The sequence below is a fragment of the Tachyglossus aculeatus genome, chromosome 11 (assembly GCF_015852505.1).
Source record: "Tachyglossus aculeatus isolate mTacAcu1 chromosome 11, mTacAcu1.pri, whole genome shotgun sequence".
In the NCBI taxonomy this organism is placed as follows: Eukaryota; Metazoa; Chordata; class Mammalia; order Monotremata; family Tachyglossidae; genus Tachyglossus; species Tachyglossus aculeatus.
In genome coordinates this window covers 18468517-18484398 of record NC_052076.1, presented here as the reverse complement: position 1 = coordinate 18484398, position 15882 = coordinate 18468517, and the positions used below count along the sequence as shown (strand labels likewise).

The window sequence follows — 15882 nt, the reverse complement described above, 5'->3', positions numbered from 1 at the left end:
GGGCCAGCCCCTGGGCTGGTCGTCGACGGGGAGGGAACGGGAGCGAAAGTCCCTCTACCGAGGCAGGCTGGATATCTGCACTTGGGCCACTTCCTGCTGCCTCTGGGAAATCGGAGCCCTTCGAGGGCCCCTTCCTCATCCCAGTCTTGCTCTGCCACTGGCCCTCCTCGTCGGCTGCTCTACGTGTTTCTGATTGCCTTCCTTTGGGTCACAATCAATCAGTGGGATTTATTCAGCCCAAAATGAGTGCAGAGCACTCTGCTAAGCACTTGGGAGACTGTGCTATACTCCACAACAACAATAATAATAATTATTATGGTACTCGTTAAGCACTTAGTATGTGCCAAGCACTGTTCTAAGCACTGGGGGAGATGATAATAACAATAACTGTGGTATTTGTTAAGTGCTTACTGTGTGCCAGGCACTGTACTAAGCACTGGGGTGGATACAAGCAAATTGGGTTGGACAAAGTCCCTGTCCCACATGAGGGTCACAGTCTTGCCACTGGCCCTCCTCGTTGGTTGCTCTATGTGTTTCCTTGCCTTCCTTTGGGTCTCAATCAATCAGTGGGATTTATTCAGCCCAAAATGGGTGCAAGAGCACTCGCTAAGCACTTGGGAGACTGTGCTATACTCCACAACAACAATAATAATAATAATTATGGTACTCGTTAAGCACTTAGTATGTGCCAAGCACTGTTCTAAGCACTGGGGGAGAAGATAATAACAATAATTGTAGTATTTGTTAAGTGCTTACTGTGTGCCAGGCACTGTACTGAGCACTGGGGTGGATACAAGCAAATTGGGTTGGACAAAGTCCCTGTCCCACATGAGGGTCACAGTCTTAAACCCCATCTTACAGATGAGGTAACTGAGGCACAGAAAAGTTAAGTGACTTACAAGTTATTTACGTTGGATACAGTCCCTCTCCCACATGGGGCTCACAGTCAATCTCCATTTTACAGATGAGGCTACTGAGGCCCAAGGAAGTTAAGCGACTTGCCCAAGGTCACACAGCAGACACTTGGCAGAGCTGGAATTAGAAGCCAGGTCCTTCTGATTCCCAGGCCCCTGCTCTATCCGATCTGTTCCACTGCTTTGCCACGATCCCTGCCCACAAGGAGCTTTCAGTCTATTGGAGGAGACAGAGACTAAAATCAATGACAGGGAGGAAGGAGGAGAAGACGATGTGTAGAAGAACAAGTGCTTAAGCAATAAGGTATGGGAATCGATGTGTAAGAAAATGCTACAGAAAGATGTGAGTCCAAAAGAGCATAGCTAGAATGAAAAGAAGAATTATAACCTGGGCAGAGAAGAAATCAATCAGGGAAGATGGTCTCCCGGAGATGTGATGTCAGGAAGGCTTTGAAGATGGGGAGACCAGATCTGCTGGTTACGAGGAGGGAGTTCCAATCAATTAAATTCACTGGGGATCTACTGTGTGCAAAGCACTGTGCGCTCGGGAGAATACAATGAGCAGACATGATCCCTCTCCTCAAAGATCTTACAAGCTTCTGGCTCTGGCCAGGATGGACCCTCACTCCCTTGATCACTCTCCAGCCCCCCGATCCAGTTTCCTTTCTCAATCAATCAATCAATCAATCAATCAATCAATCACATTTATTGAATGCCTACTGTATGCACTACTAAATGAGTGCTTGGTACAGTACAATGAAGAACCAAACCAGGTAGCAATAATAATAATAATGATAACAGTAGTACTTATTAAGCACTCACTATGTGCCAAACACTGGGGTAGTTCATCAGATTGGGCACAGTCCCTATCCACATGGGGTTTACACTCTTAGTCCTCATTTTCCAGATGAGGTAACTGAGGCCCAGAGAAGTTAAGTGACTTGCCCAAGGTCACACAGCAGACACGTGACCGAGACAGGATTAGAACCCAGGTTCTTCTGACTCCCGGGACCATGCTCTAGCCACTAAGCCATACTGTGTTTGTGGGGGGTGGGGGGATTGGATGTTCTGTCAGTGCCTGCACGATGTCCACCCCACTCCGCCCTTGGCTTCACAGCTGTCCAAGCACCTTATGGCTGATAGAAATGCCAGAGGGTAGAAGGGGCTGGAATGGGGGCAGAAGGGCAAGGGGCAGAAGGGTAAGACCACAGGAGGCAAGATGGTGGGATGGAGAGGGGGACTGGGAGGACTGGGGAGACAGGGGCCTAGGCCTTCCCAGACTGAGCCCCCTTTTTCCTCTCCTCCTCCCCACCCCCCCCCCCCCGCCGCCCTACCTCCTTCCCCTCCCCACAGCACCTGTATATATGTTTGTACAGATTCATTACTCTATTTTACTTGCACATATTTACTATTCTATTTTGTTAATGATGTGCATTTAGCTTTAATTCTATTTGTCCTGACGACCTGACACCTGTCCACACGTTTTGTTTTGTTGTCTGTCTCCCCCTGCTAGACTGCGAGCCCATTGTCGGGTAGGGACCATATCTATATGTTGCCAACTTTTACTTCCCAAGCGCTTAGTACAGTGCTCTGCACACAGTAAGCGCTCAATAAATACGATTGAATGAATGAATGAATGAATGGAGGGGCAATAAGTCATTTCCTGGGTCTCTGTTTCCACATCTTTCACTTCCCCCAACCTCCGTCCCCTCAGAGGGCCAGCTCTGTGCTAGGCAGAGCCTGGTGAAAGAGTTGGGGTCAGGGCTGGGGGCTTTCTGGGAGGGCAGGGGAATGGGGGAGATGGGGGGGTCCACTGTGGGGGCGAGCATTAAAAAGCCGCCGGGACCCTCCCCCGACACAGGCCCCAGTCCCTCAAGGGTCCCGGAAGCCATGGTAGGAGAACGGAGGCAGGTCCGGCACGCAGGCGGCCGTCTCCGCCAGGCAGGCCACCGGGTTGACACTGCAAGAGCTGGCATCCTGGTCCCCTCGGAAGTAGACAGCGTCAGGGGAGGAAGCGGAGGGGTCTTCGTCGAAGTAGTTGTAAGGGCGGAGAAAGAAGCCCACGCCGTTTCCCACGGTGACCGTGTTGGGCACGTCCTCCGCGTGAGGGATGTGGAGAAAGCCGGCGGTGACCCAGGCGACCAGGTCCTGGGGGTAGGAGGTGGCGGGGGTGAGCTTGCCCCATCCCCACAGCACCCTTGCTCACAAGTCTTCCCTCCTCCACCCCAAGGGGCCCCATGCGGCCTAGTCCAGCCTGCCTCGCTCCGACGGAGTCCGCTTGGCTCTGTCGGGCCTTCGTTAGCCCTCTTGGCCCCTTCCAGCCTCCCCGCTATTGGGACATATGCCCACACTCCGACCTGCTGCTCTCCTTGCCTCCTGGCCCCCCAGTTCCCGGGAGAATTTCATCCACCTCTTCCCCACTGGAGAGCCTGAATCGAAGCATCGGAGGATTCTCTCCCCACATCCCATCCCGTCAGAGGTGGCAACTGGGGACCCCAAACCCCATACCCCAGGCCGGGGGCACTGACCTCCCCCATGATGGTCTCGTTGTCGATGAAGTCGGCGAAAGCCACGGACGGCGTCCAGGGATCGTTCTGGTTGTAGATGCTGCTGCTGGCCGGCTCCTCCTCCTTCCTCCTGGTCACGGCCAGCTGGTACCTGATGGGAGGGAGCAGCCGGGGGGTGGGACGGGCCCCGGACATAATAATAATAATAATAATAATGATGGCATTTGTTAAGCGCTTACTATGTGCAAAGCACTGTTCTAAGCGCTGGGGGGATACAAGATGATCAGGTTGGCCCACGCGGGGTTCACAGTCTTAATCCCCATTTTACAGATGAGGTCAGTGAGGCTCAGAGAAGTGAAGCGACTTGCCCAAGGTCACACAGCAGACATGCGGCGGAGCCGGGATTCGAACCCATGCCCAGTGACTAAGCAGCATGGCTCAGTGGAAAAAGCCCGGGCTTTGGAGTCAAAGGTCATGGGTTCAAACCCCGGCTCGACCAAATGTCAGCTGTGTGACTTTGGGTAAGTCACTTCACATCTCGGTGCCTCAGTTACCTCATCTGTAAAATGGGGGTTAAGACTGTGAGCCCCCCGTGGGACAACATGATCACCTCCCCAGTGCTTAGAACAGTGCTTTGCACATAGTAAGCGCTTAATAAATGCCATTATTTTATTTTTTTTCCACTGAGCCAGGCTGCTTAATCACCTGGCCCAGCCTGGGCCCCGGCCCCTCTCACCTGGCCCAGCTGAGCGCCCGCTCCATGGAGCTGGCCTGGGGCAGGTGGTCCCAGGACGGGGAGAGGGTCTGGATGCGGTAACCGCGGCGGTGGCCCCAGGCGTTGGTGCGGTTGCTGGCCAGGTAGAGGTAGCTGGGGGGCCGGGTCCCCAGCGGGAAGGAAGCCTGCTCCTCCGTCTCCAGGGTCTCCCGCGTCAGCCACGGACGGTGCAGCTGGTACTCGGGGCTCCAGGGCACGACGATCTGCTCAAACGCCATGTCCTCCGCCACCACCCAGTTCTCTGTCCCTGCCGGAGCCAGGGGGGAGGGGTCAGGGGGGGCGCCCAGGGCAGCTTGGACCCCTGGATTTCCTGGCTTCCCTCCGGTGGTTCAGGGCTTAGCATCCCCACTCCCAAAGCAACTCAGCGCCTGTGATTTCCCATCACCTCACGCCTATCCAACCCTGCCCACCCCTGTGCCATCCCTTCTCCCAGAACCCCACTACGCTTCAGTCAAGTGTGGCCTGTGGAACCCCTGCTCCATCCCTTCCCCCAGAACCACTCCCACGGCATCAACCAAGTGTGGTCTGTAAGAACCCGCTCCGTCATGGAGAGCTGTCCCTGACCCCAGAACCCCCTCCCACCTCAACCAGGTTCACTGATTCTGTCCTCTCCTGGTTCTCCTCATCTCTCTGGCCGTTCATTCTCAGTCTCCTTCGTGGGCTCCTCCTCTGCCTCCCACCCCCTAACTGTGGGGGTTCCTCAAGTTTCACTTCTGGGTCTCCTTCTATTCTCCATCTACACCCACTCCCATAGAGAACTCATTCACTCCCATGCTTCAACGACCACCTCTATGCAGATGATACCCAAATCTACATCTCCTCCCCTGATCTCTCTCCCTCTCTTCCCTCTCACATCACCTGCCTTCAAGACATCTCTACTTGGATGTCCTCCCATCCCCTCAAACTTAAGATGTCCAAAAAAGAGCTCATTATCTTTCCACCCAAACCTCGTCCTCCCCCTGACATTCTCACCTCCCCGACCTACTGAGAGCTCACCTCCTCCAGGAGGCCTTCCCAGACTGAGCCCCCTTTTTCCTCTCCTCCTTTCCATCCCCCCCACCTCCTTCCCCTCCCCACAGCATCTGTATAAATATCTGTACAGATTTATTGCTCTATTTTACTTGTACATATTTACTATTTATTTTGTTAATGATGTGCATATAGCTTTAATTCTATTTGTTCTGACGATTTTGACACCTGTCTACATGTTTTGTTGTCTCTCTCCCCCTTCTAGACTGTGAGCCCGTTGTTGGGTAGGGACCGTCTCTATATGTTGCTGACTTGTACTTCTCAAGCGCTTAGTACAGTGCTCTGCACACAGTAGGCGCTCAATAAATACGACTGAATGAATAATCTCATCACTGTAGGTGGCACCGCCATCCTTCCTGTCTCCCAAGCCTGTAACTGTGGCATTATCCTTGACTCCTCTCTGTCATTCATCCCACATATTCAATCTGTCACCAAATCCTGTCGGTCCTACCTTCACCACATCGCTAAAATCCACCCTTTCCTCTCCATGCAAACTGCTGCCATGTTAATCCAACCACTCATTTTATCCCAGCCGGATTACTGAATCAGATCCTTGCTGACTTCCCAGCCTCCTGTCTCTCCCCACTCCAGTCCATACTTCACTTTGTTGCCCGGATCATTTTTCTACAAAAACGTTCGGGACATGTCCACCCCTCTCCTCGAAAAACTTCAGTGGTTACCCATCCGCCTCCATATCAAACAAAAACACCTCACCATTGACTTCAAAGCACTCCATCACCTTGCCCCCTCCTACCTCACCTCGCTTCTCTCCCTCTACAACCCAGCCCGCACACTTCTCTCCTCTCGTGCTAACCTTCTCAGTGGGCCTCGATCTCACCTATCTCGCTGCCAACCCCTAGCCCGGCTCCTACCTTTGGCCTGGAACACCCTCCCTCCTCAAATTTAACAATTAATCTCCCCCACTTCAAAGCCTTATTGAAAAAACAAACCTCCAACAGGCCCTCCCAGACTAAACCCCACTTTTCCTCATCTCCCACTCCCTTCTGTGTTGCCCTGATTTGCTCTCTTTGCTCTTCCCCCCTCCCAGCCCCATAGCACTTATGTACATCTCTGTAATTTTATTTATTTGTATTGATGTCTATCTCCCCTGATGTAGACTGTAAGCTCGTTGTGGGCAGGGAATGTCACTGATTTTTATTGCTGTACTCTCCCAAGCTTTTAGTACAGTGCTCTGCACATGATAAGCGCTCAATAAATATGATTGAATGAATAATAATGATGCCATTTATTCAGCACTTACTATGTACAAAACACTGTTTTAAGTGCTGGGGAGGTTACAAGCTGATCAGGTTGTCCCACGGGGGGCTCACAGTCTTAATCCAGCGTGGCTCAGTGGAAAAGAGCACAGGATTTGGAGTCAGAGGTCATGGGTTCAAACCCCGGCTCCTCCAATTGTCAGCTGTGTGACTTTGGGCAAGTCACTTAACTTCTCTGGGCCTCAGTTACCTCACCTGGAAAATGGGGATTAAGACTGTGAGCCCTCCGTGGGACAACCTGATCACCTTGTAGCCTCCCCAGCGTTTAGAACAGTGCTTTGCACATAGTAAGCGCTTAATAAATGCCATTATTATTATTATTAATCCCCATTTTACAGATGAGGGAACTGAGGCCCAGAGAAGTTAAGTGACTTGCCCAAAGTCACACAGCTGACAATTGGCAGAGCCGGGATTTGAACCCATGACCTCTGACTCCAAAGCCCGGGCTCTTTTCCACTGAGCCATGCTGCTTCCCTATGGAATGGAATGGAATGTATGGAACCTCCCACTCCATTATGGGGAGCCATCCCTTCCGCTAGAACCCCCCCGCCCCGACTCCACCTTCAACCAAGTGTGGCCTGTTGAACCCCCACTCCATCATGGGGAGCTGCCCCTTCCCCCAGAAGCACCCCAACCGCCTCAATCACGCGTGGCCTGATGACCCCCTGCTCCAACATGGGGAAGCGTCCCTTCATTCTCGACCTGTTCCCAACCCAATTACTTCCTCCTCCTCGACATCATTCATTCATTCAATCATATTTATTGAGCCCTTACTGTGTGCAGAGCAATGTACTTCCCTGTCCACGAGCTTACAGTCTACAGTCACTGAAACCTGGCTCTCTCCAGCCAACACGGTCACCCCTGCTGCTCTCTCCAGAGGGATCCTCATCTTCACCCACTCCCCCAGACTCACCGGGAAAGGAAGAGAGGTTGGCTTCCTTCTTGCACCCCAAAGTCGCTTTCGCTAACCTTCCCACCCAAGCCCTTTCCACCATCCTTCCTGTCCCGCAAGCCTGTAACCTTGGTGTTATCCTCAACTCCTCTCTCTCAACTCACATACCCAATCCATCCCTGAGTCCTGTCAGTTTGCCCTTCACATCATCACTACAATCCGCCCTTTCCTCTCCATCCAAGCAGCTGCCACATTAATACAATCACTCATCCTATCCCTCCTCGATTACTATATCAGCCTCCTTGCTGACTTCCCTGCCTCCTGTCTCTCCCGACTCCAGTCCTTCCTAACTCTGCTGCTCCGATCATTTTTCTACAAAAACGTTTAGGAATTGTTTCCTCACTCTTCAAAAAACTCCAGTGCTTGCCCATCCACCTCTGCATCAGAAAGAAACTCCTCACCACTGGCTTTAAAGCATTTAATCACCTTGCCCCCTCCGACCTTGCCTCATTACTCTCCTCATTACAACCCAGCCCACACACTTCCTTCTCACTAAACCTCGAACTCGTGTTTCGCTGCCGACCTCTTGCCCACCCTGCCTGTGGCTTGGAAAGCCCTTCTTCCTCATATCCAACGGACGATGACTCTACCCCCACTTCAAAGCCTTACTGAAGGCACATCTCCTCCAAGAGGCCTTCCCTGATTAAGCCCTCCTTTCCTCTTTTCCCACGCCATTCTGCTTCGCTCTGACTTGCTCCCTTTATTCGTACCCCCTTCCCAGCCCCACTTATGTACACATTTGTAATTCATTCATTTCTGTCTCCCCCTCTAGACTGTAAGCTCGTTGTGGGCAGGTAATGTGTCGGTTTATGGTTGTATTGTACTCTCCTAAGCACTAGTACAGTACTCTGCAAGCAGTAAGCGCTCAATAAAAATGATCGACAGAGAGCAACCCACACACTCACAAACCCACCAACACGCATCCTTGCGCACAATGACTCCCTAGAAGAGTAGCCACACACAGATACACAACCATATTTGTGCACATGCACACACACACTCTACCTAGGAGAGTAGCCACCTCGCTGCATACACAAAAAAAGGACACACAGCTACACACACACACACACAAAAATGGACATCCACAGACCCAACCCCGTGTGAACACAGAGTGACTCCCTGGGAGAGTAGTCATGTGCTTGCAGCTGGGAGTGTATACACACAAACACACACACATACACACTCTCACTCTCTGTCTCTCTCTCTCTGTCTCAGACACAGACGCCCTGACTCCCGACTCAGCCCGACAGTGACTCTCAGTGAGTTCAGAAGGGGACGCCCAACAGGTAGGAGACGGCAGGCCCCCCCTGACCGGCTACGTCCAAGTCCAGCTTGAAGTGGAAGCTGTGGGTGTGGACGGGGCCCAGGACGTTCTCCCCGACACGGTTCCCGAAGCGCAGGCCCCCGGTCGGCTCCCCCAGGAAGACCGTGCTGATGTAACCCGTGGCGTGGACGCGGCCCTCCATCACCCCGTGCGGGTGCAGCACCCAGTCCCATACGTAGTCGTAGTTGCCCACGGCCGAGATGGCCCGGACCACCAGGGCCGTGGCCCCCAAGCCCCCGTAGTAGTCGCTGTGCAGCCGCGACAAGTGACGCCGCAAGGGCCGGCCGGGGGCCTCCTCGAACAGGCACAGGGCCCCGGGCAGGCGGCGCGCCCGGCCCTCGCCCAGCAGCACGTGGACGTCCAGGAACGTGGCGGTGTAGGGGCAATCCACCCCCCGCACCAGCCCCTCGCTCAGGCGGCCCAGCCCGTAGCTGCCATCCAGGTAGCGGGTGGTCATGGCCCGCGGCGAGCCGGCCCCGTAGACCGACAGGGCCTCCTGGACGCTCAGCTCGTAGGCCACCCGCTCCCCGCGGAACCGGACGTCCAGCAGCCGCAAGCCCGTGCTCACGCCGAGCCCGTAGGAGAAGGTCCAGGACCGCGTGGCCACCTGGCTCCCCCGGACGCGGTAGCGGGGCCCGCCGGGCGGACCCTGCAGAGGGGGCGTGGGGCCGGGCGGGCCCCGGGACCTCAGGGAGGCCGCCCCGCCGCCCGGGGGTGGAGCCGCCACCCGCCCGGCCTCCACCCGCCCGGCCACGAAGGCGCGCTCCAGCTGCCCCAGGTCCGGGTAGTAGCGGCCGCCGAAGTAGACGCGGCGCACGGCCCAGCGGGCGGGGTCCGGGTCGGCGTGGTCCAGCAGCAGCTCCAGCCCCACCGGGTGCAGGAAGTAGCCGGCGCCGGACACGTTGTGGAAGAGGCCGAACCAGGTGGCCCGGTCACCCGAGCGGAGCCCCCGCGGGGCCGAGCCCTGGGCGGAGAAGGAGGGGTGGCCGGAGCCGAAGATGGCCGCCAGCAGGGTGGGGGCCCGGGGCAGCTCAACCTCGCGCAGGTGACGCCACATCTGGGAGAACTCGGCCCCCAGCACGGGCCGCCGGTGGTACGGAAGGGGCCCCCCGTAGCGGGCGGCGGTCACGTCCCGCAGGTAGGAGGGCCCGGGCAGGGGCCCCACCAAGAACTCGCTCACGTTGGCCCGGGGCTGGCGGCCGAAGAAGACCACGGCCCGGGCCTCGCGGGGCGGCGGCGGCCCCCCGCCGTCCAGGTGGCGCAGGGCCGCGGCCTTGGGCGGCAGCTGCAGGTCCACCGAGTACACGCAGGTGTCCGCGGGGCCGGCCTCCGACGCGTCCACCAGCCCCGGCCCCAGCCGCCGGGCCAGGAAGGCCAGCACCTGGTTCAACTCCTCGGGGCTCAGGTCGGCGAACAACGAGCCGCCGGCCGGGAGGGGCCGGGGCGGGGCCGGGGCCGCGGGGCAGCGCCGCGGGGCCGCGGTCCTGCCCCCGCCGCTCAGCAGGACGCAGACCAGGGCGAAGATGGTGATGAGGGACAGGACCAGCAGCGCCAGGACCACCTTGGCGTTCATGGCCGCGGAGCCGGCGGTCGGCGGGGCACGGGGTCCGGCCCGGCGCCGGATGCCTCCCTTCTGCAAGACGCCGGCCGGGCCGAGCGGGCCGGCCAGCCTGCCGTAGGTGCCCAGGCTCCTTGTTCTGCCGCTGCCCGGTGACTCTACCGAAAACTTTCCGTTGCTCAGGCTCCCTCCGCCCCCCCTGAGAGGCGGACCAGCGTCTGCCAGACGTGGCTCCTGGCTGCTCTCCTGGAGTGCCCTCACACCCACACCCAAACCACACCGGGCACCCCCCGCCCCCCGCAATTCCCTCCCTTCCCGGCCGGAGCGGGTGAGTCATTACCACAGGAGGGTTAACTCTTTTTCCTCCCACACCAGACGGGATCTGACCCGGCTTCGGCACCCTACAGTCAGGGAGACACCCCTGGTCAGGGGTTCGAGTACCGGCTCCACCACATGTCTGTTGTGTGACCTTGGGCAAGTCACTTAACTTCTCTGCACCTGTTACCTTATCTGTAAAACGGGGATTGACTGCGAGCCCCACGTGGGACAACCTGATCGTCTTGTATCCCCTCCAGCACATAGTAAGCGCTTAACAGATGCCATCATTATTATTAATTATTCCCAGAGACGATCCCTCCCCTCGACCAGATGCCAGGGGGACCCTCCCATCAGCTCAGCCCCTTAGTGGTCCTGCCAACTCACCCCTGCCCGTTGGTCCCTGTCCAAGCTGCCCCCTGGGGCCTCAGGAATGTCAGGAGGGCCTCTGCCAGCGTCTTGCCCGCCCCGGTCCTATCACCGGCTCCTGTCAGGGTCAGGGTCCCCTGCTCGGCGAGGCGTTAAGGAACGGAGGGTAGGCCGCCGTCGGCCTTGGCCGGGGTCTCGGATGGCAGGGTCGGGGGTCGTAGTGGGGGGGACGGGCCCAACCACCCCCCACCAACTTGGGAGCTGCCCCCCGCCTGCCAGGAACGGGGGGCAGGTGCACCCTCTCCGTTGGGCGGGGACGCACGCTGCTACAAGTCAAAGGAGCCGTCAAAGTTCCTGTATTTTAATAATTTCATGACACAGTAAAAGAAAGTTACATTACTGCCGGGGGGGGCGAGGAGAGGGAGGGCGGGCGCAGAGACCCTCCCTCAAAGCAAGGGGGAAGGGGCCACGACCTCACAGTGTGGCGGGGGCAGAGGGAAGAGAGGGGTCACACTAATCCCTGGCGTGTGTGTACGTGTGCGCGCGAGAATTCCCGGCCCTTCCCTCCCTCCCTCCCGTCTTGTGGCAGGGCAACCCAGCCAGACTGGGTGTGGAGAGGAGGACACCGGCAGGCCGGGGTCGGGGGGAAGCGATGGGATGGGGACTCCTGGCAGCCCCCCGCCCCAGGGAAACACTATAAATATAGATGGGGGGCTGGGAGGGGGGGGGGGGGGGGGAGGTACGGGATGATCATCCCCCCGCCCCCACCCCAGCTCTTTGCTGATTTGGGAGCTGGCACTGGAAGGAGCTGGGGGGCAGTGGTGGGAGGGGCCAATTTGATAACCCCCACCCCCCTCCAAGCCACTAAGCTTCCTGCTTTGACTTCCCCCAGAGGAAAGGAGACTGGGGGCGCGGGGAGCCGCCCCCAACCAAACCCTAGCCTAGGCCCTGTTTCCCCACCTCACGCCCAGAGCCGAAACCCCCACCCAACCCTGGCTCCGAGCCCCGGGGTCGTGGGGAAATGAGAAGGGACACAGCACCGAAGTAGGCGAGATCTTCATTAGACTCAAAGGAACTAAAACCGGGTCTGAGGGAAGGGGGTGAGGGAGGGAGGGCTGCGACCAGCGTCCCGTCGATAGTCTCGTAACAAACCGGGCCGGGGATGGGGAGGGGGTGAAGGGAGCCCCTCCCGCCCTCCGAGGACCGGCCCCAAGCTCAGTACAGCGTCTCCGCGTTGCTGCTCCGCGGTCTCTTGATCTTCTCGATATTTTTAAGGATCATGTCGTGTAACGTAACCTGGGGGTCAGAGAGCAAGGGTCAGCCCAGGCCTCCCCCCCCCACCCCCATTACCCCGGGGGCTCAGCCCGCACCCCCCCACCCCCAAGCCCCCACTCACGTATTGGTTCCGCAGCTCGGAGATGATGAGCCGCAGACTGATATACTCCTTCTCGTCGATCTCCGTCACGGTGCGGCGATAGTCTTCCTGGAGACGGGAGGGGAGCCGGCCGGGCAGGGTCAGGACCCTCCTCGGCCCCAAGGGATCCTCCCCACCCCCCGCCCCTGAGACCCATCACTCACCACGTGGGGGTACTTGGCGATTTTGGAAACCAACTTTGCTCTTGTAATGTAGTATCTGAAAGGAGGGACAAGAGGGTGTGTTCCTGGAAAGCCCCCCAGGCTGGTCCGGCCCCACCCCCACAGCTCGGCCCCGCCCTCTCCCCCACCTAGAAATCTGGTCCAGGTAGGAAGCTGCCTCGCTCTCCACAGTCCGCAGCTCGGCCACGGTCTCCTCCTGGAAGGAGAAGGCTGAAGGTTAGAGCAGGCTCCTGCCCTCCCTACCCCCAGTCTTCATTCGTGCATTCGATCGTATTTACTGAGTGCTTACTGTGTGCGGGACGCTATACTAAGGGCTCGGGAGAAGACACCACCACAGTAAACGGACTCATTCCCTGCCCACAACAAGCTCACGGTCTCAGGTGACACGACACAGACCTTAATATAAGTTACAGATAGGTACAGGAGTGCTTTGCGACTCCCCTCCGGAGCCCGGGTTACCTGAATCGACACCCCGAAGTTGTTTCCATCCTCTATCCTGGGGATCAGAAGCTGCACCCACATTTTGACCTGAGGACAGAAGAGCCCCCACCCCAAAGGCATAAGGAGACCCGGCGGCGGAGCGGGGGAGTCTGGGCTCCTCCCCCTCCCCCGTCCTCACCGTGTTGCATTTCTCGATGAGAAGCCGGATCTCTGGCTTCACTTTCTCAATGATGTCCACCAGCTGCTGGTTGCTTTTCAGCATCCCGTTGGGCATCACAAACACCTTGGTCCCTGCTGGGCAGGCGGGAGAGGCTCAGGCGGGGAGGTGAGCCCGTTCCCCCGCCCGGGATCGCTCTCCTTTCCCTGCCACCCCAGGGGCTGGAGGACCCTCCCCGTACAGAGACCGACCCCCGAGGGAGAGCAGCGGGTCCCACCCGGCTGGCGCAGCCACGGCCCTGAGCTCAGGGAGGGAGACCGCGGGAGGAAGAGAGGAGACGCCTTACCCTGGAAGGCCTCCTCACACTCATCCAGCTTCCTCTTCTTCAAGTTGGGCTGAAGGGGGGGGGGACGGACACACACCAGTGTTGGGATGCCGCCCTAAAGCGGTCAGTCCCTCCCTCGGCCGGGCCCCCGGGGTCGCTCCAGGCAGACCGTCCACTGCCTCAGAATTGTGGAGGGGCTTCCCCCCTCCCCATGACAGCAAAAGGGGATCCCCCCTCCCCTCCCCCACCAGGTCTGGCAGGCCCAGATCCCGTCCACCTCCCACCCCCAAGGACCCCAATTTGGACAGAGGAGGGAGCGGGGCGGGACGCTTACACCATCCAGGCCGTCGTGGCTGTTGGTGAGGAGAATGGGGTCGGGGACGGGAAGGTTCATGTCCGAGTGGATTTGCGTTAAGTCATGAATGTTCAAGATAGGTTCCTGCAACACAGAGAGGGGGCCGTGAGGAGGCTCCAGGGGAAGACGCGGCCCGGGGGAGGCGCGGGCTCTCACCTTCAGGAAACTGTCCAGTTCCAGCAGCTTCTTGGGGAAGAAGTTGGCCACCAAGTCCTCCGCCTGGAAGGAAGCGGGCGGGCCGGCCGGGTCAAGGCCTGGGCTCGGGGCCCCGTGGCCCCGGTCCCCAGCCCCCGCGCCCCCATCCCCGGCCCCGCCCTCACCTCGCTGGTGATCCGCTCGCGGAAGGAATCCACCTGGAAGACACAAAACGGATGGGAGGGGCCGGGGGACCGCACAATCATCATCACCAATCGTACTGATTGAGCGCTTACTGCGTGCAGAGCACCGGACTAAGCGCTTGGGAAGTACAAGTTGGTAACAAATAGAGACGGTCCCTCCCCAACGGTGGGCTCACAGTCTAAAAATCGGGGCTGGACAAAGGCCGGCGGCCGGCCGGGGAGACAAAGGGCCCGGGGGCCGGGGGCCTCGGCGCGCCCGCCACGATCATCATCATCATCAATCGTATTTATTGAGCGCTTACTGTGTGCAGAGCACTGGACTAAGCGCTTGGGAAGTACAGATCGGCAACATAGAGAGACAGTCCCTACCCAACAGTGGGCTCACAGTCTAAAAGGGGGAGACGGAGAACAAAACCAAACATACTAACAAAATAAAATAAATAGAATAGATATGTACAAGTAAAATAAATAGAGTAATAAATATGTACAAACATATGTACATATATACAGGTGCTGTGGGGAAGGGAAGGAGGTGAGATGGGGACGAGGGGGACAGGAAGGAAGGGGCTCAGTCTGGGAAGGCCTCCTGGAGGAGGTGAGCTCTCAGCAGGGCCTTGAAGGGAGGAAGAGAGCTAGCTTGGCGGATGGGCAGAGGGATTGGGGGCATTCCGGGCCCGGGGGTCGATGGCGGGACAGGCGAGAACGAGGCACGGGGAGGAGATTAGCGGCGGCAGAGGAGCGGAGGGTGCGGGCTGGGCTGGAGAAGGACAGAAGGGAGGTGAGGTAGGAGGGGGCGAGGGGATGCCCAGGGTGAGGAGTTTCTGCCTGATGTGCAGATTGATTGGTAGCCACTGGAGATTTTTGAGGAGGGGAGTGCTATGCCCAGAGCGTTTCTGGACAAAGACAATCCGGGCAGCGGCGTGAAGTGTGGATTGAAGTGGGGAGAGACACGATACCTTGAGCTTCACTTCCTGATCCACCTTGAGGAGCGAGGCCATGGCCGGGACACGTCGCCGCCGCCGCCGCCGCCACCGGCGCGTGGGGAGCGGGCCGGGGGCCGGGGGCCGGGGGCCGGGGGCCGGGCACCTGACAGCCGCGCACCTGCTCGCCCGCCCGCCCGCCCGCCCGTCCGTCCGCCGGCCCTCCCACGTCCGGCTGCCTGGGCGGCCGCGGGGCGACTGCTGCCGACGCTGCTGCTCCTGCTGCCGCTGCCGCCGCTTCTGCCGCCGCCGGCGCCGCGGCCCTCCCGGCTCCGCGCGCACACCGGAAGTGTCGTCACAGCCAGGGCCCGGCGACCCGCGGGGGCACGCGCGCCGCGCATGCGCGCCCCGCCTCCCGCCCCGCGCGGCCCAACGGGAGGAGGCGGGGCCCGTCATCAGCATCGTCATCAATCGTATTGATTGAGCGCTCACTGCGTGCACAGCGCTGGACTAAGCGCTTGGGAAGTCCAAGTTAGCCACATATGTCATCATCATCAATCATTTATTGAGCGATTACTGTGTGCACAGCACTGGACTAAGCGCTTGGGAAGTCCAAGTTGGCAACATCTAGAGACGGTCCCTACCCGACAGCGGGCTCACAGTCTAAAAGGGGGAGACGGAGAACAAGACCAAATATACTAACAAAATAAAATAAAACAGAATGGATATG

At 58.3% G+C, this 15882-nt stretch overlaps 2 protein-coding genes across 3 annotated transcripts; both read right to left on the bottom strand.

Annotated features, from left to right (window-relative positions):
- Window positions 1-2524: 2524 nt before the first annotated feature.
- LOC119934816 (retina-specific copper amine oxidase-like) lies at window positions 2525-10497 on the bottom strand. The gene is made up of 4 exons (XM_038754348.1): window positions 8767-10497; window positions 4158-4443; window positions 3443-3572; window positions 2525-3062 (listed from the first exon to the last, which is right to left on the bottom strand). Exons 1-4 carry the CDS (start codon window positions 10349-10351, stop codon window positions 2787-2789), a joined length of 2277 nt encoding a protein of 758 aa, XP_038610276.1. The 5' UTR covers window positions 10352-10497; the 3' UTR covers window positions 2525-2786.
- An 868-nt stretch (window positions 10498-11365) lies between these two features.
- Window positions 11366-15284, bottom strand: PSME3 (proteasome activator subunit 3). 2 transcript variants are annotated; one of them, XM_038753757.1, is made up of 11 exons: window positions 15189-15284; window positions 14215-14247; window positions 14051-14113; window positions 13874-13978; window positions 13561-13609; window positions 13236-13351; window positions 13076-13144; window positions 12745-12812; window positions 12599-12653; window positions 12417-12503; window positions 11366-12316 (listed from the first exon to the last, which is right to left on the bottom strand). In XM_038753757.1, the coding sequence occupies exons 1-11, from the start codon at window positions 15228-15230 to the stop codon at window positions 12236-12238; spliced, it is 768 nt and encodes a 255-aa protein (XP_038609685.1). In that variant the 5' UTR covers window positions 15231-15284; the 3' UTR covers window positions 11366-12235. The 2 variants fall into 2 exon arrangements, with proteins under 2 accessions (XP_038609685.1, XP_038609686.1); XM_038753758.1 differs by having other exon boundaries at window positions 13236-13348; window positions 15189-15283.
- Window positions 15285-15882: the final 598 nt, after the last annotated feature.

Bases quoted from the DNA above. Each gene is read 5' to 3' on its own strand.
- LOC119934816 (XM_038754348.1), bottom strand. From the start codon at position 10,351: ATGAACGCCAAGGTGGTCCTGGCGCTGCTGGTCCTGTCCCTCATCACC. The intron at 3,573-4,157 runs GTGAGAGGGGCC...CCCTCCCATCAG, and splicing joins CGGGCGCTCAGCTGGGCCAG to GTACCAGCTGGCCGTGACCA. The intron at 3,063-3,442 runs GTCAGTGCCCCC...TCCTACCCCCAG, and splicing joins ACGAGACCATCATGGGGGAG to GACCTGGTCGCCTGGGTCAC.
- PSME3 (XM_038753757.1), bottom strand. From the start codon at position 15,230: ATGGCCTCGCTCCTCAAGGTGGATCAGGAAGTGAAGCTCAAG. The intron at 12,813-13,075 runs GTAACCCGGGCT...TTCTCCTTCCAG, and splicing joins ACTTCGGGGTGTCGATTCAG to GAGGAGACCGTGGCCGAGCT. The intron at 12,654-12,744 runs GTGGGGGAGAGG...CCCTCCTTTCAG, and splicing joins TACCTGGACCAGATTTCTAG to ATACTACATTACAAGAGCAA.